Raw genomic sequence first — 24,301 nt, 5'->3', positions numbered from 1 at the left:
CTCATCAGGAATATCCAACAACCTTTCGATCAAAACTCTCAAGTTTCAGTATTCGTCACAGACAATATGAAATGATTAATGATAGGCTCCTCATGAACACACAAGCCTATTTTTGTTGTTTATACCTATAGTTTCCAGTAAACCGAGGGTGATGACAGGGTTGTTGAAACGATGTCCTCAAAAATATTTTAACATTTGAGCTACAATTCAAACTGTACCTCTCAAAACTAAGCTGAGCTATTATATTAATTATGTCTTTCTTTCAAATAAACACCACCAGGTTTCCATAGGCAGCATTTTTTTTGCCTCGTTGACCTATCAGGTAATGACTTCCAAGATGGTTTTCCTGCAAAAAGGCACTTCCAGTTTGGGTTAACTTCATAAGCAGATTAACAATACTTTTGAAATCATACATGAAATATAAATAGTGTGTTGCCGATAACCAAGCTACTACTTGAAAACTACAATAATAATTTATGTGTGGAAATGCAATCAATAGTGTAATAAGTAAAATAAATAGACATTTTTACAGACTTGTCTTGTGACCGCTTTTATGGATACCATGACTCTGCTTGGCCCATCCCGTGGACGCACAAGCACAGGATAGTGGGACATCCAAGGCATTAAAGGAAACATCCATGTTGCCCTCAAAAGTCAATCAGATGATGCTCTCAGGAGACAGGAAATGAAACAGACATTGGATTCGGATGTGCCTTGATGCCTTCCTGCCTTGAAACACATTTTCCAAAGGCTTGTTTAGGTTTTTAGTTCAATACACTTTAAAAGAATGCTAGGTTATTTTCAACCAGCACTGGGTCAAAAAAGGTCGAACCCAATAGTTGGGTTGTAAATTAACCAATTCTGGGTTGATTAAAGTGGAGGTATCATGCTATTTCGGCTATGGGAGGTCGACTTTTCTGGAAATAATCGTACAGTTGTATCTGTATCTTCGAAGAGTATTTAGCTTGATCAAATTTATAAAAGACAAAGTATGCAATACTACTGTATAGGTACTCAAGATTAATATGAAATTGGCTAGATGAAATTGGCTGAAACTGCGTGCGTTTCCTCATCTTTAACCGAATAAGGTAGTTTGTCCAATTTTGACCAAACACTGGATTGAAAAATGTAGCATTTTAAAGCGGCCCTTCAAAGATGTGTCATGCATTCTGACTTCTTTACAATGTTAAACGTGCGGTCTTCTCATGCTTAACATGGTCATCTTGTCAAAAATCGAGTTGGGCGTATTACGTAGTATTCTGTGCTCGATACACTCCCCCAGCGATCGTACAGGTTTCGGAAAGTGTTTTTCGAACATATAAAATTGTTTCGTAACAACTTTTCTTAGTCCCTTATGGGACAATTCTCCCGGAAAAGCACGCGGCACGGCCACAGGAGAGCAGGAGAAGGAGCATGTGCAGTTGTCACTTTCACTTGTAAGCAGGAGAGAAAGAGAGAGAGAGAGCATACGTTTGCAAAGTTCAGGTGTTTGTTTGTTCTCTACATTTGGGTGATGAATGTTATATAAAAGGTGGATAACGCTGGATTTTGAGATCGTTTGAAACTGATATATGGAGCCGGCCCAGAGCTAAAAGACGGCGGACATGAACAGCATGCGGTGAGTTAAACTGATGTTTGTGTTTTGTTGATAATGGGTGCGCACGTGCTTTGGTTAAGCCTACCCCTCCCCCCGAACTCGCCGTATGTTTTTGGAAACAATCGTAAAGCTGTTTCTATCTTTTATAAATGTGATCAAACTAAGTACATCAGCACTTCAAGATCTCCACTAACCCTCCGTCTGTGATGTTTTTCTTCAGATAGGACGTTGTCTGCCAAAGTTCCAATAAGAAAACAAACAAGAAAGAATCTATATGTTTTAAATATTAATTTTAATCCTCAAAACATCTCACAGTTGCTTTACATTGCTGTGTCGTCAACATCTTTGAACATCAGTAGCAATATCCTGCCACCTTTGTACGATACTTTGTTCACTCTCCATACTTCAATCATTCCAGTTAATATCTTACGGTCGATAATATTATAACTCGGTATTATTCAAAGCTTGATCTGTATGTACAATTTGGGTGGAGAAATCTGATAATGTAACTTTTCTTCCTCTACTTGAACACTTGAAAATAATTCAACATTCCTGAGCAATAATGTTTAGCCAAATATCTAATCCCAAATTCTGTTTTGGTAACCTTATTTCTCCAGTCTTTTTAAAAATTAGAAAAGAAACATACCGGTTGAATGAACTGAATACAGTAACACAAAGCTGCTATGTTGACTTTTCACCAATATGCTGCAAAGACTGCCTTACTCGATCCAGAGAGCAAGAGGAAGATCTTTGCCTCTGTGGTCTTAACTGAAATAATCCAGTTGAAAAAAATCAACAACCAGCTCCCTGTTCTCCTCAGGGTCATCTCCTAAGGCTTCTTGTGGCCTCCAGGTCTGTAGCAGGTAGAGAATGTGAAAGAGCCTATGCAAGAGTCAGTGCTCAGCTCCACAAACCCAGTTTCACTTTTCAGTGTATTTAAGAATGAGGCAGGTTCATGCGATCCTCAATCAGAGTGTTGTCTGCACCCTGCGTCTCTATGCACTGCCGCACCGTAGCCAGCACTCCGTTGAGACGCCGGTCGAGTGCGGCGAGGTGCGGTCCCGTCAGCACAGAAAAGGCGGGATCGTGGGCGGTAGCCTGTCGCATAGCTGAGCTCAGAACTCCACCTTTCAGTATGTTCAGTCTGTTCCAGGTAGAGACACGAACCCTGTTTGATCCAAATAGAGAATAAAGTGATGTATCAAATCCTTTTCCACTTCATTCATGGCTCATTCAATGCTAGCAAACATTTGCAATAAGAAATAAGAAAACCAGACTTGGTAGTCAATGGTAGTTTTCACAATGGTGGTACCCATTTCACTTCTATTGTATAGACACGAAACCAATGCAAGTCAATGGGTACCACCTTTGCTTTATCTTCTTTGTTATCCTGCAGAAAAAAGCCATATAGACTTGTAATGGCAAGATGTTGAGTAAATGATGACAGAATTTCGCTTGTACCGAACTATAACTTGAGCTTGGCTTGAAAGAAATGAACTATGTGTGTATGTTTACACTCACATGCAGCACTGATAAAGGGGGGCGAGAATACTCCTCTCATCCAGAGCATGGTTCCCAAAACTGCAGGTGGAAAAAAACACATTAAGGCCATATTGATCATGTCATAAATGCTCTTAACTGCCTTCTCTAGATCAGTGGTACCTCCTTGTAGTAAAGCTAAACAGTAAAACAATGAAGTATCAAGTTCCATCTGACTTTTCCTATGAGTCTGTTGATCTCTACCTTTTAGCGTTATCCAGAAGAATCAGCATGCTGGCTCCACCGTCATCTTGGAAACTCTCGTAGTGATGTCGATCAGCATTTCCGATAAGGTAATCAAACATGGCTGTGTCGATGACATCCAGGAGCCGTGGACCGGCATCGTAAGGAGGCATTTTCTTCACGGCCTCGCAGTAGCTTTCATCATACTCCCACCTACAACACAGAAACACAAAGCCCTCGATCAACACATCAAAAGCAACAGACACCCTGTAGAACATGAGGATTCACTGATCCATCAGGTTTGGATGGATGTACATTTTTCCTTAACTTTTCAGAGAAAATATCATCATCTCACTGTGGATATGCAATATAAAGGTTAGTAAGCCTCCTACTGTAGAACAGAACAGCTTTTTGCCAAGCCATGTATACACACATACAACAGCTTTGTACTGAACAAGATATAAACTAAAGAATGTGTTATTAACATACATGTCAGATTAACCGTAACACCCTTTAGATAAAGCCACAATGATTGTCTCTACAACACACATTTTGCACAAAACCTGCTTATTATTCATACTATCACTTCCTGAATAACTTTGTGTCTCTTACCCTTACTCTTAATGACCAACAGGACACAATTGGGTTATACTGCCCTTTTTAATTTACAAATATATTTTCCATCCCACATCGATGTATGCTTTGATGCTGTAATGTCTGGCTCAGTTTATGAGAAGGGAAACTTTCAGTTAAAATGGAAACATTTTGTGGTTAGATTTTGCGGTATTCAGATGTGTCATTTATCTTTTAGTGGCTTTATCTCTTTCAATGTTTATCAAAAAAGTTAAATGTAGGGAAGCAGATTCTAACCAAGAAACATTTTTCTGTTGTGCTGGTTGAAAGTCTCTTTACATCCTGATAAAAATTACCAAGTAAAGTGGTCTAGATATATTCAGAATTTAAAAAAGTATCTTTTTTTAACAGGACGTCTCACATGGCTATCAAACTCTGTATATGCATGTGTCAAAGAATCCTTCCTGGCAAAATAATCTTTCACCAACAGCAGATTCCTGTGTTTTGAAGTAGGCATGGTTTTGCAGAGTGCTTTGAAGGGAAGGTGGGACTGTACGCAGTAAGCTAGCTTGCTAATGCTAGCTTCTCCTCAATATCTTACCCTACCTTAAATTCCAATGCTTCTTTTTATTAACTAAGCGAAGAACCAATGGAATTGCACTTAACAATTTATCCTTAAAGTTGCTGCTGTCTATTGCTTTTTCATGCTTTCTTTTTTCCATGTTGAACATGGTCTAAGTGTTAACAAATGAGTTGTCTTCTGTAATGTCAAGGGTCTTGTAAGACTTTAAGAGACAAAATATCTGTGTAGACTAGAGGTGCACCGATTGACTGGTCAGGAACCGGAATCGGCCGGTTATTGCATGATCGGCCGTGACCGGTAACCGGCCAGTCTGTCTCAGCCCATTCGAAGTCGATCTTATGTTTCCAGTGACGCGGGCAATAACGTCAAATGCGCAAGTAAATGCTCATTTACGCTCGTGACTGCGTGGTTCCACCGAACTGTGGGAGTCTCCACGCGCGCACACACATCATGTAGTACACAGACAATTTTTGACTGTCCAGTAGTTCACCTTTGTTGATCCGTCTACTTCGGGTATGTACTACATGCTAACTGTGATGCTAAACTCTGACACTTGCTAAACTCATGTTGAAGTCGTTCACTATGTGTAAAACAAATGTAAATTCCATTCAACCTGATTAATTGTTTTAAGTTAAAACTATGGTCATTTCACTGAGGTAAAATGACATCCAACACGACTTGAAAAAAATCCAAACTATAAAAAATGATTAAATCAACCTAAATATGTGATGTATATCTCAGAGTTCTTTACTAACACAAAAAGGGCAAATACATATTTAGAGTAGAATTCAGTCATAATATTTTTAACTTTTTATTGCATCGCTGCCGGCGGCTAGTTTGTATCCTTGGACACTTGCTTCACCTCACATTTGTTCTTGGTCTTAATATTAGTGTATTTTACCATCTTTACCTATCACTGTCGTTGCCGAATTATTTATAAGTTTATATTCTAAACCTTTATTAATTTAAACGTAATGCCGCTAGCATAGTATTAGCGTGTTAGCTTGCCTTCTGTTTACACTGTGGAATATCATCTCCCCCATTTGTCTTGTGTGTTAACCGTTTCTCTTTTTAAGCGTATATACTAAGACTCATCAAGCAACCTTGGTAAGTTAGGATTGCACTGGTGAGTCATGGCTTCTATTCCTATTGTTGTTACTTGCACCTCATGTCATATGTTTAGCTAAGCCTTCTCTGTCAGCGGCGAGGGTTTTACATGCGATAAATGCAGGGAAGTAGTTAGGCTGACGGAGAAGGTCTTAGAATGAGTCTCGCATCCAATCTTTATTTGAGGATAGTAAGAGTGTAAGGACCGTAGAAAACACTTTGGATGCGAGCAATGTTAGCGCACACAGCTCAGTTCCGTTTGAAAATCCCTGCAGCTGGGAAACTTAGTGACCGTGAGACGGCATAGTCGCAAGATAAAACATCACTCAACTGTTCCGATTAAAGTCTCGAACAGGTTTGCCCCGCTCAGTGACGCACCGACTGAGAAACCTGCTGAAAGTGCCCTTGTGATCGGTGATTCTATTGTCCGGAACGTTAATATAGAGGCACCTGCCACCATAGTCAAATGTTCACCGGGAGCCAGAGCGCCTGACATCAAGTCAAATTTAAATGTGCTGGCTAAGGCTAATCGTAAATTCAGTAAGATTGTTATTCACGTCGGCACAAATGATGTTAGACTCCGTCAATCGGAGATCACTAAAGATAATATTAAAGAGGTGTGTGAGCTCGCAAAAACGATGTCAGACACTGTAATATTCTCTGGGCCCCTCACTGCTTACCGTGGTGATGAGATTTATAGCAGATTATCATCACTTAATGGCTGGTTGTCTGAGTGGTGCCTGCAGAATAATATCGATTTTAAAAATAACTGGAAAAGTTTTGAGGGCAGACCTGACCTGTTGAAACGAGATGGTTTCCATCTCTCCTGGGATGGGGTTTCCCTCCTCTCTAGAAATTTGGCACACAGTCTTAATAATGCTAAAGTCTGACTACCTGGGGCCCAGGTCAGGAAGGAGACAGAATGGCTTAACCAACTGTCTGCTTGCCGTCTCACGTTACAGAATACACAAAATATGCAACATGTAATAATCCCTTCTCACAAACAACATAAAATGGAGACTGTGTCTGTCCCCCGGATTAGCAAACATAAGATAATGCCTAAACCTCTTGACAGTAATTTAATAAACGTTAAACAAATCAAACAGGAAAAAAATACAGATAATCAACTGTTACGACTCGGATTGCTTAATATTAGATCTCTCTCAAATAAAGCAATTTTTGTTAACAATATGATAACCGATCATAAAATAGACATGCTCTGTTTGACAGAAACATGGCTAAAGCCAGATGATTACATTACTCTAAATGAATCCGTTCCCCAAAATTAATACTATAAACACGAGCCTTGTCTAAAAGTTAGAGGGGGAGGTCTGGCTGCACTTCACAATTATTATTTTATCACCTCTAAGAAGTCTAATTTTAAATACAATTCTTTTGAAGTCATGGTACTTCACGTATCAACACCTAATACTAAGGAAAAAACATTTTTAAAATTTATTTTATCTATTGTATATAGGCCTCCAGGGCACAACACAGATTTTATTAAAGAATTTGGTGGGTTCTTATCAGAACTAGTACTGGCTGCAGATAGAGTCCTTGTCGTTGGTGACTTTGACATCCATGTAGATAATGATACAGATGCCTTAGGAATGGCTTTCAAAGACATTCTTAACTCCATGGGCGTTAGTCAACATGTGCCAGGACCCTGTCACCTTTGTAATCATACTTTAGATTTAATACTATCTTACGGTATAAATGTGGACAATGTTAAAATTGTTCAGCAGAGTGAAGACATTTCGGATCATTATCTGATATTATATTTGCTTCACTGGCCTACGGCTACAAATCAAACTCCTTGTTACAAATATGGTAGAACGATTACTTAAACTACGTAAGATGCGTTTCTCGACAATCTGCCTGAATTGCCTCAAATATCTAGCATGAGTAAAAACGTAAACGATCTTGACATTACTATTGTAAATTTTATCTCTACCTTCTCTGAAACATTAGACACAGTTGCTCCTCTGCGTTTAAAAAAGATAAAAAATGGCAGCCCAACACCGTGGTATAATGAACACACTCAGGCTATAAAGAAAGCGTCCTGTAAAATGGAGCGGAACTTTAAGAAAACTAATTTAGAGGTATTTCGTATAGCATGGAAGGATAGTACTCGAAAATACAGGAATGCCATAAAAACGTCTATATCCGCCTACTTTTCAACACTAATAGAAGAAAACCATCACAACCCAAGGTTTTTATTTAACCCTGGCTTCAGATTCTGATTATCAGCATAACAGTGATGAATTTATGAACTACTTCACTAGTAAAATCCAAAGAGAAAAAATTATAACAATGCAACCAGAAGTGAAACCCGCTGAACAAACTAACTACAGCACCCCCAAGTAGAAATTGCAATTATTTTCTACAGTAGATCACGATGAACTCTCTAAAATCATTAGATTATCCAAATCAACAAATTGTGTGCTAGATCCTATACCTACAAAACTACTGAAAGAAATGCTCCCGGAAATTATAGATCCTCCTCTTAGTAATGTTAACTCATCTCTGACATAAGGACATGTGCCTAAAGCATTTAAGGTGGCTGTTATAAGGCCCCTTGTCAAAAAACCCAAACTCGACCCAAGAGAACTAGGGAATTACAGGCCTATATTGAATTTACCTTTTATATCTAAAGTTCTTGAAAAAGTAGTTTCAACTCAGTTATGCTCCTTCCTCCAAAGGAATGACATTAATGAAGAATTCCAGTCTGGATTTCGAGCATGTCACAGTACAGAGACTGTTTTGATCAGAGTTACAAATGATCTGCTTTTAGCGTCTGACCGTTGCTGAATTTCCTTATAGGTGCTGCTAGACCTTAGTGCTACTTTTGACACTATTGACCACAGCATACTCCTACACAGACTCGAAAAGTACGTCTGTATTAATGGAATAGCATTGAAATGGTTTAAGTCTTATTTATCTGACCGTTTTCAATTTGTAGCAATAAACAATGAGGTGTCCCGCAAATTGCAAGTCCAGTATGGTGTACCACAGGGCTCAGTATTAGGGCCTCTGCTCTTCGCATTATATATGCTACCTCTAGGAGATATAATAAAGCGACACAGAATTAGCTTTCACTGTTATGCTGATGATACTCAACTTTATATTTCCTCGAAGCCTCATGAAACCCAGCAGTTCTATCGAATAAAGGAATGCATAGTTGATTTAAAAAACTGGATGAGTAACAATTTTTTACTACTGAACTCGGACAAAACAGAAGTGTTACTTACTGGACCAAAAACCGCCATGCGTAACAACCAAGAATACTGCTTTACTATTGACGGATGCTCCATAAAATCCTTGTCGTCAGCTAAGAATCTTGGCGTTGTATTCGATAGTAATCTGTCATTTGAGAGCCATGTCGCCAACACCTGTAAAATTGCATTTTTCCATTTTAAGAATATATCTAAACTTTGTCATATACTGTCACTGTCAGATGCAGAGAAATTAATTCATGCATTCATGACATCAAGGATAGATTACTGTAATGCACTTTTAGGTGGTTGCCCTGCAGGCCTATTACAAAAACTGTAACTGGTTCAAAACGTGGCAGCTCGAGTTCTTAAGCGTACAAAAAAGTACGAGCATATAACCCCGGTTCTGTCAACCTTGCACTGGTTACCTATAAAGCATCGCATTAACTTTAAGATATTGCTTATTACCTATAAAGCCCTATATGGTCTAGCGCCGCAGTATTTGAATGAACTTCTATTGTATTACAATCCTCCACGTGCATTACGCTCTCAGGCATCTTGTCAGTTGGTAATACCTAGAATTTCAAAATCAAGTGCAGGTGCTAGATCCTTTTCTTAACTAGCGCCTAAACTTTGGAATGTTCTTCCCTGCACTGTTTTGGAGGCAGACACACTCTGTCAGTTTAAATCTAGACTAAATACGCAACTTTTTAATCTTGCATACACTACACTTCCATAATATGAATCCTCCGAGGATTTAGGCTGCATTATTTAGATCAACTGGAACCAGGAACACATCCAACAACAAATGATGTACTTGTTGCATCAAAGAATGCAGAACAGTACTCTACTCTCAGCCAGTCTTGTCTCTTTGTTCCAAGGTTACAGCAGGATGCAGTTCATGCCCAGACATGATGGCAGTGCGGAGAATGTGAAGGGGTGACAAGAGATGAGATGATAGAGCTGGATAAAGGACGCGCCGACCTGACACGACTTCACTACAAAATTTAAAATGCTATTAGATTATTAATGATAATCTTAAGTCTACAGTTGAAAGAAAAGGTATGTGAACCCTTTGGGTTTACTTGGATTTCTTCATAAATTGGTCATAAAATGTGTTCTGATCTTCATCTAAGTCACAACAATAGAGAAACACAGTCTGCTTAAACTAATACCGCACAAACATTATACGTTTTCATGTTTTTATTGAACACAACATGTAAACATTCATAGTGCAGGGTGGAAAAAGTATGTGAACCTTTGGGTTTAATAACTGGTTGACCCTCCTTTGGCAGCAATAACCCCAACCAAACGTTTCCTATAGTTGCAGATCAGACCTGCACAACGGTCAGGAGAAATTTTGGACCATTTCTCTTTACAAAAGTGTTTCAGTTCAGCAATATTCTTGGGATGTCTGGTGTGAATCGCTCTCTTGAGGTCATGCCACAGCATCTCAATCGGGTTGAGGTCAGGACTTTGACTGGGCCACTCCAGAAGGCGTATTTTCTTCTGTTGAAGCCATTCTGTTGTTGATTTACTTCTATGCTTTGGGTCGTTGTTCTGTTGGATCGTCCATCCTCTGTTAAGCTTCAGTTGGCGGACAGATGGTCTTAAGTTTTCCTGCAAAATGTCTTGATAAACTTTGGAATTCATTTTTCCATCGATGACAGTAATCCGTCCAGGGCCTTAGGCAGCAAAGCAGCCCCAAACCATGATGCCCCCTCCACCATATTTCACAGTTGGGATAAGGTTTTGATGTTGGTGTGCTGTGCCTTTTGTTCTCCACACATAGCGTTGTGTGTTCTTTCCAAACAACTCAATTTTGGTTTCATCTGTCCACAGAATGTTTTGCCAGTAGTGCTGTGGAACATCCAGGTGCTCTTTTGCAAACTTCAAACGTGCTGCAATGTTTTTTTTGGACAGCAGTGGCTTCCTCCGTGGTGTCCACCCATGAAGTCCATTCCTGTATAATGTTTTCCTTATTGTAGATTTGTCAACAAAAATGTTAGCATGTGCCAGAGATTTCTGTAGGTGTTTAGCTGACACTCTAGGATTCTTCTTCAACTCATTGAGCATTCTGCGCTGTGCTCTTGCAGTCATCTTTACAGGACGACCACGCCTAGGGAGTGTAGCAACAGTGTTGAACTTTCTCCATTTGTAGACAATCTGTCTTACTATGGACACATGGACATCAAGGCTTTTAGATATACTTTTGTAGCCCTTTCCAGCTTTATGTAAGTCAACAATTCTTGATCGTAGGTCTTCTGAAAGCTCTTTTGTGCGAGGCATGGTTCACATCAGACAACACTTCTTCAGAAAAGCAAACTCAAAACTGGTGTGTGTTTTTTATTGGACAGGCCAGCTTTTATCAACACATCCAATCTCATCACATTGATTGGACCCCAGGTTGGCTGACTCCTGGCTCCAATTATTTCTTGGAGAAGTCACCAGCCTTGGGTTTCACATACTTTTTTCACCCTGCGCTATGAATGTTTACATGTTGTGTTCAATAAAAACATGAAAACGTATAATGTTTGTGCGGTATTAGTTTAAGCAGACTGTGTTTCTCTATTGTTCTGACTTAGATGAAGATCGGAACACATTTTATGACCAATTTATGAAGAAATCCAAGTAAGCCCAAAGGGTTCACATACTTTTTCTTTCAACTGTATAATTTACCTTATTAGTAATTTTCTTTCTTTCTTTATTTACTGTCGAGCTTGTGCAGAGGCAGCAGCTTTTGCCAGAGGGGAACTGGAATCCCCTGGTTGGGCCTGGTTTCTCCCGAGTTTTTTTTCTCGATTGGAGTTTTGGGTTCCTCGCCACTGTTTGCGTACTGTTTTGCAATATTTGCCTGGCTGGGGGGGCTGCTTCAGAATTCAGAAGTTTTACATTATTATTATTTCAAATAGAAATGTATAGTCTGTTTAATATTTGACCTGTGTTTCTCTCTACTTTATCTTAAATGTGTGCTTTCACTGTGAGTGCGTGCATGTCCGTGTGTGTAAATATGTGTGCATATTGTGTGTGTGGAGCGTTTGTATGTGGGTATGTCTGTCTTCTGTTTTTTCACCTTTTTCTTGTTTTTACAGGTATATGACTTTAGTTGTTTTGCTTATGTCAATATGTCTCATTTACAGCTGCTTTGTAAGAATGGAAATTGTAAAAAGCGCTATATAAATAAAGTTGAGTTGAGTTTAACTTCTCATGAAACACGGTCATGAAACGCAGGCTTAAGGTGACACTGTCAAATGTCTGTTTTGTTGCCAATCAGCACATACGTCCATAATGTTAACAACACAAACGTGAAGTGAATACAGTTATCCAGGGATAAGGCCGCGGTCACACTTGAATTTTCCCTCTATTGACTTCCATGCAGACCGGAAAAGCATCCCCGTGCAGAAATTTTGGGCATTTCGCTGCATAGCAAAGTTCAAGTTTGGTGGACTCTGACCTGCGAATTAGCATCACTTGAGTACGGAGACAAATAGAAGATCAAAGCGTCATAGCGTGACCTCTCGGTACAAAAAAAATCCAAAATGGAGGAATCGCTCATTGTAGCATTGTCGCCTCATCCCGTTTTGTACAACACAACTTAAAAAGATTACAAAAAACAAATAAAAAGAGAAGCGGCTTGGTATGCAGAGGTAACAGAAACAGGAGCAGATGGTAATGTTTAAACAGTGAAACATGTAATTTTATGTGATTGTGAGTGTATTTTCTTGATCAACTCTAGTGACTGATTGTAGTCCTGTTGCCACCCATTTTCGCAGCACCATTGGAACGAATTTCGGATGCGCAAATTCGAGTGTGACCGCCTCATAATGCGATGATATATTGTGTGATTTTGCTTTAGCCCCACCCACTGCACACCTTCAGAAGCTTGACTGTTTTCGAAAAGAATCGTACAACTGTATATGTCTTTTATACATGTGATAAACCCAATACTCTTTGGAGTACTCTATAGTCAAGATAAAGATGAGATTGGCAGAAACTGCGTGTGTTATGTCCGCTTTAAGAGTGTTACATCCTGTTACTGTTAATTGATAGTGAGTTAAGTTACAACCTAAAATCAAGGCCTAAAATCCTGTTTAATCTGAGGTTTAGTACATAAAGTACTGTGCAAAGGCAGTAGGCAAGTTACTATGTCCACCCTAAAAAATAATTTCAAGCCAGTTATTACATTTACATTTCACATTTAAATTGAGTCATTTAGTGGAAGTTTTTTTTTATCCAAAGCAATTTACAGAGATTTCAAAAAGGATCAATGATACAATAGGTGTTAATACAAAGTTACTAGTTTCAACAAAAGCCAGACCAATACCTGTTGAGAGAAAGAGATTTAGTTTTTTTCGGTCAAGTTTTCACAGAAGAGATGGGTTTTAAGTAGTTTTTGAATGTTGTGAGAGATGTGGTTGACCGGACTGAGTTAGATAGAATTTGTCACAAGGAAGGAGTTGAGAAGGAGCGGTAAAGCGATTTACTGCCCTTTTGAGACGGCAATATAAGACGCCACTGGTTAGCTGAACGCAGGGTTCTTGATGAGGTGTAATAGGGTGTGAAAGTATGCCAGTCATAGTCCTATAGGCAAGCATAAGTGACTTGAATCTGATAAAGGCTTCAGACGGTAGTCAGTGGAGAAAGGGCTGTCAAATGAGCCTTTTGGGGCTGTTGGAAGACGAGGCATGCTGGTGCGTTATGAACCAGCTGGAGCGCTTTGATAGCCTTTGCTGGAAGACCAGCAAGGACACCATTGCAGAAGTCCAACCTTGAGATTATTCTTAGCTTTAAGAAAGTTGCTCTTATACTTAAGTTTGGAAGTAGGAGTAAATTTTATAAATTCTCAGCACTTAAGACTAAAATGGCACTTGAAGAAGCTTGATAAATACGAGACCTGGTGTCACCATTATCATGTCCATAAGATATAAATAACAAGATATACATAACTTAAAAACATTTTTGGGGGGGTAACAGTACTAACATACCCAAGTCTTGTGCACAGTATTGTACTTCAACTTCTTTTTAAAAACAGCAGTTGTAGTTTCCACCCCTGCAAAACAAGTCATTTTGCCCACGTCACATGGCTAACCCTGGTAATGAATGAAACATGGACAAAAGCAAAGGCATGTTACCACTCCCTCTTAAGTAATGGCTTTAGCTATTCTAGTAGTTCCAGTTAAGACAAATTATTAATGACAAGAGTTTGTGTTCAACAAAAAAAATACTTTGCTAGGCATGGTGTGAAAAACTTGACAGGCCGCACAAAGCTAAAGGTAGAAGCAACAATCTAAAAATAAGAATGATTACTATAGGCGTGGTATTGAGGTGTCCATGTATTTTATTATATTTCACACAGATAATTATGTAGGAAATGTACTTTCCTTGTAAACTTTAATCTGCCAAAGCTATGAACACAAACCAAAAACAGCTTTTCATATTCTGTAAGTTACTATATAGGCTTGGGGGAACAAAACAGAGCCTCATTTCAGGAAATCTATCTTTATGTTGGTAAAATCTGTAAGCCACAACCCAGACATTCAGTTTTCTCTGCTGTGATTTTAATCAGCATTTACTGTAGGCAGCTGAAGAAATACTGCACAGCCATTACATCCGTACTGTAAAACCTTTGTGCTTGCTACCTCAAATAAGTGTTACTCCGTGAAAGTCCCTAAGAGCAACACAGAAAGAATGACCCAACCATACAGAGTATCAGATTGAAGCTCTTCAAAAATAGCAACCAGTACCTGTTTACTCATTCCAGTCACGAATGAAAATATATTGAGAGGGGGGAGTACAAAAGAAAGAGACTACAATCATTTATGAGTACCTGGCAAGTTTGCCCTCACGATATGTGCGTCCCCACGGGTGTCTGTGTTTCTGTAGGGGCCAGACGTCAGGCAGCCACAAAGTTATTGATCCCTCCATCACATCTCCCTCTGCACATGCAGGTTCAGTCTCACGACAGTAATAACACTTCCCATAGAAACATGTATTATTTCCTGCAGACAGAGAGATTAGCATCAATTACCATTGATAATGCTTCTTATGTGTGGAAGGCACTGTGTTATTTAAGAGGGGATAATTCTGGAACCAGTGGATTATGCTTAATGCCACAACATGCACATATCGATACAAAAATGGCAGAATTGTTAATTCACCAATAAAACAATAGTTTGGATTAATGACAATTATTTTTTTATGAAAATGAGGTTGTGATTAATAGTTTGTACTTTTATAAGTTCCTTCTTCATATCTAATTTTGACAGCCCTTACTTTCAAGTTGTCTTCATGATTGTTTTATTAAAGAGATCCATTTTCACAGTTTAAGTTCAGTCTATTGATCAATAGCAATGTAAGCTAGCTAAACTTGTTTTGCACACAACAATTGAAACGTCAGTCATGGATCAGCACTGAGGTAGCATGCATTTATGAATTTCAAAGACATATTAACCTTTTACTCCTCGAAGTAGAATTGAATGTACAGTCGTGTGTGTTCTTAAATGGGTAATTTGTCTTTAAGGCAAGTACTGTATGCGATTATGGGGTCCTAAAAGCCTAACGCTCTACCATGCCAACTTCGAAGATAACACCAGAGGCTCACAGGGATGAAACTGTATTGTTTTCAATCTTTTATAATAAAGATGTTACACACATGGAAGACAGTGTACTCATTGAACAGTACTTAAACAATTGTTCAGAAGAAAACCAAAATATTTATTTTCATAAAAAATGTCACATGATGTGCCTTTTTTGCACCAACTGGATAAGTATGCTCAGTGATAAGTCGTTTGGCATCTAATGAATAACTCTAAATGGATTAAGATTTCACTTTCGGTTATTGCAGTATAAAGAGCTCATCGAGGGCTTTCATATTTAGTGACACCCAAAATGTCACTTAGCCTCTGGTTCTCAAAACTCGATATGATATTCGTAAATCATTTTAAGATTTAAAGAGAAATGTTTGGAGCAGCTGCACTACAGATAAAGTTTAGGACTGAGATGTTAAATAAAGAAGCAATGCATCACCGTATCAACTGTCCCAGTGGACTACAATCCAGTTTCATTTTGAGTGTTTCACGAATTATGACTTTGAAATCTTGGTACCATAACACCTAGCTATTTAAAACATGGCTCTGCACTGACCCCTAAAATATGTGTGTGATTTTAATGATATCATAATCAAGATACTTAACATAAAAATCTGTTCAAACAGTCCTTAACAATGTTACAGAGGATGAGAACATCAGTCAAGGACATTTATTTTTTCCATTATTTCTTCATTGTTGTTAATATTTTACATTAATATTTTTATCCTTTTTTCATCCAAGAACTTAATTTTTTCAAAATATTTAAATTTTACACTTAGATTACAACATATCGTGCACTTGGATGCAGCTATCTTGGTAACGAGACAAACGTATTTTGAAATTGCAAAAATTTAAGTGTCGGAAACAAAAGATGTATTTTATCTAGAAGCGAATGCTTTTCAGAGCGATGAGCTTTGTAAAATATCAGCGCGTTTCAGGGACACATTGTCTTACATGTAAAGCAAACAATAATATTTGTTTTAGCCAAGTCAAAATGACCCCTTTTATCAAAGATTTAAGTCGTTTTAAAGGTTCTGTGTGTAAGTTTCAGAGGCTACTATTGGCGATGTAGGAAATTGCAACCTACAGCTCCGCTACGCCCCTCTCCCTCCCATTAGAGAAGCTATGGTTGCCGTCACAGGACAAAAGGGTTCCGTAAATGATAGCGGCCATTATCGGTGGTGTTGATAATTGTAATCTACGTCTCACAGGCGAACAACAGACTGAAGTTACGGACACAGGACAGAGATGTCGTCGTCTGAGACAGCAGAGAGTAACCTTTGCAAGTAATGTGATGAGGTTTATTTACAAAAAATATATATAATTAAATTTACTCTAATCGTTATATTGAATATGATTGTTACTTTTTTAACATTGTGTCAGTGATTTATTCGCTTATTTTGCATAGCATTTTTTGGCACAGTAACTTGGTTCGTAATTTACAGCCTATTGAAACGGCTTGCTAATGCTAAAGGCGTGTAATCTAATCGCGTAAGCAGACATTTTTCTCATCATCACCGAGTCAATCAGAGGACTTAACACAGGTAGTAAGGGGGAGAGGAAGAGGGGGGCGGAGTGGTAGGGGTGTTGGAGATGCAAGCAGGTGGAGGAGAGGCAGAGGAGCTAACGTTACCCGCGAGGACCACACAAGGATGTGGAAGCTAAGCAGTATTATAATATAACTTACACCCGATTTATGCAAATTATGATTGTAAACATGATTTCTAACTTGATTTGCGCACGGCCATGCAACAAGGACTTATGATGCAATTACAAAGTGCTAAAAATTTACAAGGAAAGAACGCAACTTCACTTGATGATCAGCTCATCTATTAGCTAAAGCTATCAAACAAACAGTTCACTTATATTGCGTAAATTAGACAAACTTACCGGTCCAGCAGAAAGCTGGAAACTTCGGCATCGCTTAGCAAACCTGTTTCCTGCTTCAGTGCCCTCCTTTTTGAAAAGAACCACACCGATGTTTATTCAGGTTTTCTGCCTTTTTTTGTCTGCATCGTATTTTTGACGACACAGATTGACGCTCTGTCGGCTCGTTTGCAGAGTATGTGTGGTCCGCCATTAGCGCAAATTTCACTTCTTACTGCAACAATTAACCGTTTCTATTTCTAATATAAAACACGACAAGTAAATTTTGATATTGTTCTTCCTCTTCTTTTGCTAATCCTTCTATGTAGTGGCTTTGCAAGCTGCCTCCAAAACACAGCCGAAGAAGAAGAACATAGTCCCTTGCATCCTTCGTTTTACGAAACGCGCTCAGTTTGTCCGTGTAGTGCTACTATAGAAACATGGCTGTGCAATTTGATAAATTACATGTAAGGGTATTCCTGCACTGTATATACATAAAATGGCTCATTGTAAGGTAATATAAACATTTCGGTTCATTTTGTAAGGTATTTCTTCACCACTCACAACATAGTTTTGTATTATATATTACATTTTGGTAAATAAATCTTTCAAAATGCTACACACCTTTAACAAACATTCCTTTAAAAAATGTTTTACTTGTGTGCATTTTGAGACAGCAAAGGCACAAATGTATTTTGAGATTTGTCAGTGCAAGCTTTTTTCAATTTGGACAGTTCTTACACTTATTTTAGTCAAGGATATAGTCTAATCCCTGTCCGGGAAACCACCCGTATATGTTTTATATTTCAACACATGCGCTGTTTTAATGGCAAAAAAAACCTTTTTGTTCAAGACAGTTCCAGACTGGGCATATTCTGTTTGTGGAAAACATGTATATAACCAATAAAAAGAAAGGAAGCAACGATGATGAAGAAAAGCAAAGCGGGGATTTCATTTCAAGAAATGAATAAAAGGTTAAAACTAACCGTGCATGAGAAAAGTGCTTAACAGTTGGTCAGTGGCCACTGGCTTTAATTCTGTGCGCAGATTTATAAACCTCCCCACCACCAGCGGCGCTCTCCTAAAACCCAGAATCCTGGAAGAGATCAATGACTAATTACACAAAATGACAGACCAGTATAGTTTATCAGCATAGGTATACAGTTCAATAAATCTTAAAAACACATTTGTACACATTGTATTTTATGATTTGTACATTAAAATTAAATGTAAAGGGTGGTTTTGTTTGTTTGTAAAGTGTTCAACAAAAACTTTGACAGGGTAGGTGATCAACATGTCAGTCCCATTCTATAGTTGTGCCCTACATGAGGTTTCTTTAAAAAAATCCTGCAAAAATCCTGTTGCCCTAGTTAGTGTGTGAGAGTTACCTGTCCAGATGAAAAGCAGCTATTTCTGCATTATGCCGATCATACCCTGCATATGGCTCTCCCTCAACCACATAGTCCCTGTTGTACCTAATCATAAGAAGAAAGAAATTATATCCATATTTGAAAGCAGTCAACAAAAAGAAGAGCAGACAACCATTTCACAATAAGAGGTGCCATGTATCCTGGTCCACCCAATTGTTTTTAAAAAATAATTTGTTAAATTGGATGTGTTTATGCCTTTATTTTTACCCTAATAGTGGACAGACATTTGGGCCAAAAATCGGTTAAATGGTTTTAACACCAAGTCATTGAGAAACTGAGAGCATTAAAATCGCACGATATTTCGCCCAGCCCTAATTCTCTGTTATCACTCATTTGCTTTTTCACTCTATAATTCACACACTCACTCTTCCCCTCACTCTCACTCTCTCAAAATCACTCACTGGTTTCCTTTTAACTGAACTCACATTCTCATTACTTTCTCTCTCGTTCCGCATTTCAATCACCCTTCTCCTCACCTCTTGGGTTTGAATACCACTTTCTGTCCTCCATCAAGCACCAGCAGGGCTTTAAGCTGGGTGCCTTTATAGCCCACGTCCGCCCTCTCCACCCGGGCAGTGGCCAGAGCGTTCAACACCGCGGCTAGCTCCGGTGTTTCATCCGGGTACACCTCTCGTGGACCGACCCACTGTGCTGCCACTTCCCAGGGCGACTGCAGTGTGTGTGTGAGGCGAGCTCCTTTGGCCAGTGCCAGGTTGGCCTCCATCTTACGGAAGGCACGGAGGTCGCGGCGACTAACAGCTGATCCCTCGCCCCCATCCAGAAGAAAAACCTTGGCCAGGCCAAGGAGAAAGAGCACAGCGCACAGCACCACCACACGCTGCTTTAGCTTCATCACCTCCCACAGCCAGATGCCCGCCGGGGGTCCACCACCACGCCTGAGTCTGCCGGAGGATGCGCTCTCACGCCTGGGGCATGGCACTGCCCGTCGTCTGCCCAGCACCACCACTGGACAGGAGGTTGACAGGAGAGGTTTAAACCACTGGAGTGTGATTTGATGACACCTCCTGGGAGAAAAGGAAGATGTAAGACAAAAAAAATACAGAGAGAGGGAGCATGGTAGTTGTGTTTTTACGGAGCACAAATTTTGACTCAAGTGTACGAGTGATGATTTATATTGTTTGACTGCCTTGAGCCTTGAAAAATCAGAGCACTGAAGCAAGCACCCGCGATGCTATGGTGAAGGCTTTCTAGCAGAGAGACGTTGGAGAGCAAGATCGTCAAAACATCCCCCCCCGAGGAGGTTGCTTTGATTCTGATTATTATGTGAGTAACATTGGTTTTGCTGTTTGTCGGAAACCAAGATACAGTATGTTGTTGTGGTATTATTGGCTGTGTGACGGAGACGTTTTGAGCATCAGCGTTTATCGTATTCGCTTGTTTTAATCATTTCTGTTACTATTTGTGTGGTCTAAACAATCATAAAGCTAAGCACTTCATGCCTGTGTTGCAGTTGCACAGCACGTTTGAGAGCGGCAGAGCAATGCAGGAAGGGGCATGTTCCTTTTGCGTAGTAGTGTGTTTGTTTTGTTGTCAAATTCAAATAACAACAGTTACAGAAATCGCGTACGGCACCTTTAACATGACAACTTCTTACACACCAAATAGGGGTGTGACGAGACACTTATCCCACGAGACGAGACACGAGACTGGGTTCAGGAGAACGAGAAGACATTTTTAGACTGAAAGAAATGTCTCTAGATTCTCATTTTTTTTCAATTCTCAATGATGAAATATATAGGGAAAAATGTATTAAAATTGTATTTTAATTTAATTGAAAATTGTATTTTATTCACCTTCAAACACAAAATGCATAAATTGTATTCATTATAAAATCAATTCGTATGTTATGTAAGAAATTAAACTTATATTTTGCAGTAATAGGGCATATGTAAACACTACAAAATGTTTTGACACAAATTCAACTGGCAGGCATTAATTGTACAAATATTATGCTTTGTTTTCTTAACAGGTGCAGCTTTTAGTAAAGAGATATGGTTGTTTTCTCTATATGCTTTTGCATAATGCTCATGTTAGCAGAGGTGGCGATCATATCACACAGTCAATCCTCCTTCCTCCACTGATTGAACCCTCATAGCATTCAGAGAAACAGTTAAAACTACAAAAAACAAATAATTTTTTATGCTTACATGCACATAAGTAGGAGACAGATGATCTGTTTTTGAAGAGGTTTGCCTGTGAATGTATTTAAAATAATGTAATGTGAACTTGCAATTGCTTAACTTGTGGTACAGGCAGCACGAACAACCGTTAACACTCGCACTTAGAGAGACGCGAGAATGTAAAAAATATGTCCGTCAAGCACGTGTTTACATTAAAAACGGTGAGTTCGCACATATATTGTGCAGTTATTAGCGTGTTCTGTACAGTAATGAAAACAGGTCCCATCACAACAAAATGTGCACTCACACAAATGCTCCAGGATATATTTTGAGGTCACACAGTTTAAACTTAGAGCCCAACACCCCATCATGCTAATTTCGTGAGGATATTGTGTTCTTGCGAGACACATCGGATCTCTAAAGATCTCGTCACACCCCTAACACTAACCATATCAGATTCCCCGAAGGTATGATTTGAAGTGTAGCCTGGTATTGTGTACAGGGTGGAGTCAACACCTGCCTGTTTAGGTGTGCCTTTGTCTCAGCTATCTGCTACAGGCTGATCAAGATGGAGGAGTCCTCTTCTCATGGTTTCTGTTGCATCTCTCAGCAGTCTTGATCTCCTTGAGAAAGTATAAAATGAAGAAAAGAAGAAAGAAAATAAACAATAAAACCTAAACTTAATTGGTGGCACATGACATTATGCAGCTATGTCACACTGCTGGTATATAAGTCTATAAGCAATTTCACTTGTACAGATGCTCACGTGCACACAGACGGCCTATCACTCTGATTCAATTTCACACTAAATAGTTCAATTTTAAGAAGGTATTATAATGCTAATCAGGTTTGTGACTCTCCAAACCCATATCAACATAAATTAGAGATTTTTTCAAACACAGACACAAACAAACACTTTAAAACCTTCATCCGCATAGCTCAAAAGCCGAGACATATCCTCATATTCACGATTCATATTCAGCAGGAAGAAGAAAACTTCTATGGATATGTAACTCATGCCAACAATCAATATGAACACCTATAAATCGTTCACGACAGATCTATGCCCTCACATGGTCTGAATTTAGAGGAAAGACCCTCACAGGCAGTAGTAGCATTCAGACTTACCCAAAATACAATGCTGTGTCCTGAGCCCCAGCAAACAGCCTAAACACTCATCCCTTCCTGATCTGAGCCTGGGGCTTATCTATGTTTGAGAGCTCTACCACTCCAAAGACTTCAACTAAACACACACACATAAACACACACACACACATTTATACTGCAGGGTTCAACAATATTTTCTTTCTGCTGGCCCAGTCAAACTTGTATTTCAGACATTAATCGGCTCCACCAATATTTACTGGCCCTGGTTAAAAATAGGAAAACGTATGTCTGAATCTACTTCATAGCCAGAGTTGGGCATTGTTCGTATTTGATCAATTCCAATTCCAAAGCACCATTTTGTGTATATCTACACCTACCAATAATTTTTTGTCAGATTTATTGCAATTTCTATCACCATAGTTTATCCACAAATGTCATTGTTAAACTCAAGTTACTATAAAACTATGGCAAATGTGTGGTCATTGTGCTTTACAAGAAATAACATAGTTAAACTATCATCACTAGAGTAAAAATATGGTTTATTTGCTTAAGGGTTTTTATTGAGATATTAGCAAATCAGAAGTTGACTCGTGCACAATTCTGAAAATGTGCACGCAGGAACTAATATGAGGAATTACAATTTTTATTTTATTTCAAGAATTCCATTCCTAACCTTCAGATTGAAGAATTGGAACTGATTTTCAATTCCCAACCTATTTATAGATTTCATATAAACCCAAAGAGCCTATATTGCCAAGATTGGGAACATTCACATAAAGCCGAATCCATAAGTCACAACCCAACACGAAACAAATCGTAAAAAGCCAAATATCTGTGCTTGCAAGCAATAAGTATGATCAACAAACGAAAGACCTACTGACATGTGGTGCTGTCCCGATACTGCAAGCAATCCCTCTATCAACTTGCTTGAAACTCACATTTTTACAGTCGAGACTACCATCATTTTCTGTTCTCCTATATATAGTATGTGGAAACAGTCCACACATGATAACTGGATGAAGGCAAATAATTGGCAGACATCCCCAGAAATTATTCATTTAATGAAATTATATGGCAGTCCTTGATTAAATATTGCTATACAGATCTGAGTTGTCTTTATCTGTATGGTGCCTTTATAATCCAAATAGGTGTCCCTAGACCTTAATCATTAGATAAGATGCTTATAAAAAAAACGGACTAGTACAAGCTACAGGCATTCATCCATTGATATAATTTAAGATCACAAAAACAATGTTCGTCCGTTTCTTGGCATGGCAACACCCAACTCGCAAACATTGTAAAAAATCATCAATCTTCTAAAACAAATGACACGCCATTCATCAATAACAGCTGAGTGTACAGGTGTTCAACCTGCACAGGTGAGCTACCTTGGATTTATGCAGAAATGCTTTTGACTGGGTGGACTGCATACAGCACATCCTGTCCACGCAAGCACTAATGATATACAATAAAACCATTCATATGGATTCTAGGTACACGGATAATATGTTTTTAATCACACCTACAGTAGTAACGTTAGATGATAGACAAGAAATAAAAAAGTCCAAAACAAAGAATTTTATGTAAAAGCAGGCAACCTTTTAGATTTATGAAAGCCCATAAGATGCTCATCATTATTGACGGACTGGTCCGCTGCTGTCAAAAGCATACAGGCGTTTAAACACATGTAACACTACAATTTCTGTATACCTAAAAGCAAACAGATTTATACCGTTTGTATAAGATCTTACAAATATGTGCTTTCTCGTGAAATGTATATGTAAATCTAAAAATCAAACCCCACTCTGTCTTTTAAAAGCAAGAGTGGCTAGCACAGGTTAGCCTGCTAGCCAATCGACCGCTTTAACGCGATTCCTTAATATTACGATAACAATAAAACACGATAAAACCGACTTTCAAACGGCTCGCCGAATTTCTGTGTATGGGTGACTCTCTGTGATGTTAGTGAGGTAGTCGTAGCTTTTAGTCACGGCACGGCTAACAAGCTAACAGTGAAACCCTGACATTTAAATGTATCGACTCACCGTCGCGCGACTGACAAAACATGTCAAAGGAAAAATCCCAACGGTCACTCGACACTATTATCATCAATATACAGCTGCCTGTCATTCAGATTTCTTTCAGTATTACTGGTCTTACGTCTGTTTTAGTCACAATCGTGCTGTACTCTTCCTGAATCGGTGGCTGTGCACTTACATTCACACCAGCGAGCCCTAGAGTCTTAAAGGAATAGTTCACACACGAATGCTACATTGACTAAACAGCTCGTTTGTTTAAACCTATATTGATTTTTCCTTAGATTTTAAAAACTGGACAATGGACAAACATTGCGTTGAAAACGTTTCTGAAGCC

The 24,301-nt window shown here is 38.9% G+C and overlaps 1 protein-coding gene across 5 annotated transcripts; it reads right to left on the bottom strand.

Annotated features, from left to right (window-relative positions):
* Positions 1 to 1,870: 1,870 nt before the first annotated feature.
* On the bottom strand, positions 1,871 to 24,207 carry fam20b (FAM20B glycosaminoglycan xylosylkinase). Of its 5 annotated transcripts, none has more exons than XM_056765131.1 (9): positions 24,089 to 24,207; positions 21,338 to 21,444; positions 19,157 to 19,705; positions 18,639 to 18,725; positions 18,237 to 18,346; positions 14,625 to 14,796; positions 3,341 to 3,532; positions 3,119 to 3,178; positions 1,871 to 2,765 (listed from the first exon to the last, which is right to left on the bottom strand). In XM_056765131.1, the coding sequence occupies exons 3-9, from the start codon at positions 19,531 to 19,533 to the stop codon at positions 2,534 to 2,536; spliced, it is 1,230 nt and encodes a 409-aa protein (XP_056621109.1). In that variant the 5' UTR covers positions 19,534 to 19,705; positions 21,338 to 21,444; positions 24,089 to 24,207; the 3' UTR covers positions 1,871 to 2,533. The 5 variants fall into 5 exon arrangements, with proteins under 5 accessions (XP_056621109.1, XP_056621107.1, XP_056621108.1 ...); XM_056765129.1 differs by having other exon boundaries at positions 21,270 to 21,444; positions 23,974 to 24,188; XM_056765130.1 differs by having other exon boundaries at positions 23,974 to 24,188.
* Between the last annotated feature and the right edge of the window lie 94 nt (positions 24,208 to 24,301).

This window comes from Triplophysa dalaica, chromosome 13, assembly GCF_015846415.1.
Source record: "Triplophysa dalaica isolate WHDGS20190420 chromosome 13, ASM1584641v1, whole genome shotgun sequence".
Taxonomy (NCBI): Eukaryota; Metazoa; Chordata; class Actinopteri; order Cypriniformes; family Nemacheilidae; genus Triplophysa; species Triplophysa dalaica.
Note: the sequence above shows the minus strand (reverse complement) of the source record. Positions and strands in the feature narration are given on the sequence as shown.

Excerpts from the sequence above, each read along its gene's own strand:
- fam20b (XM_056765131.1), bottom strand. The coding sequence starts at position 19,533 with ATGAAGCTAAAGCAGCGTGTGGTGGTGCTGTGCGCTGTGCTCTTTCTC. Across the intron at positions 18,347-18,638 it reads GCTGCTTTTCATCTGGACAG|GATTCTGGGTTTTAGGAGAG; the intron begins GTAACTCTCACA and ends GATCTCTTCCAG. Across the intron at positions 3,533-14,624 it reads CGTGAGGGCAAACTTGCCAG|GTGGGAGTATGATGAAAGCT; the intron begins GTACTCATAAAT and ends TCTGTGTTGTAG.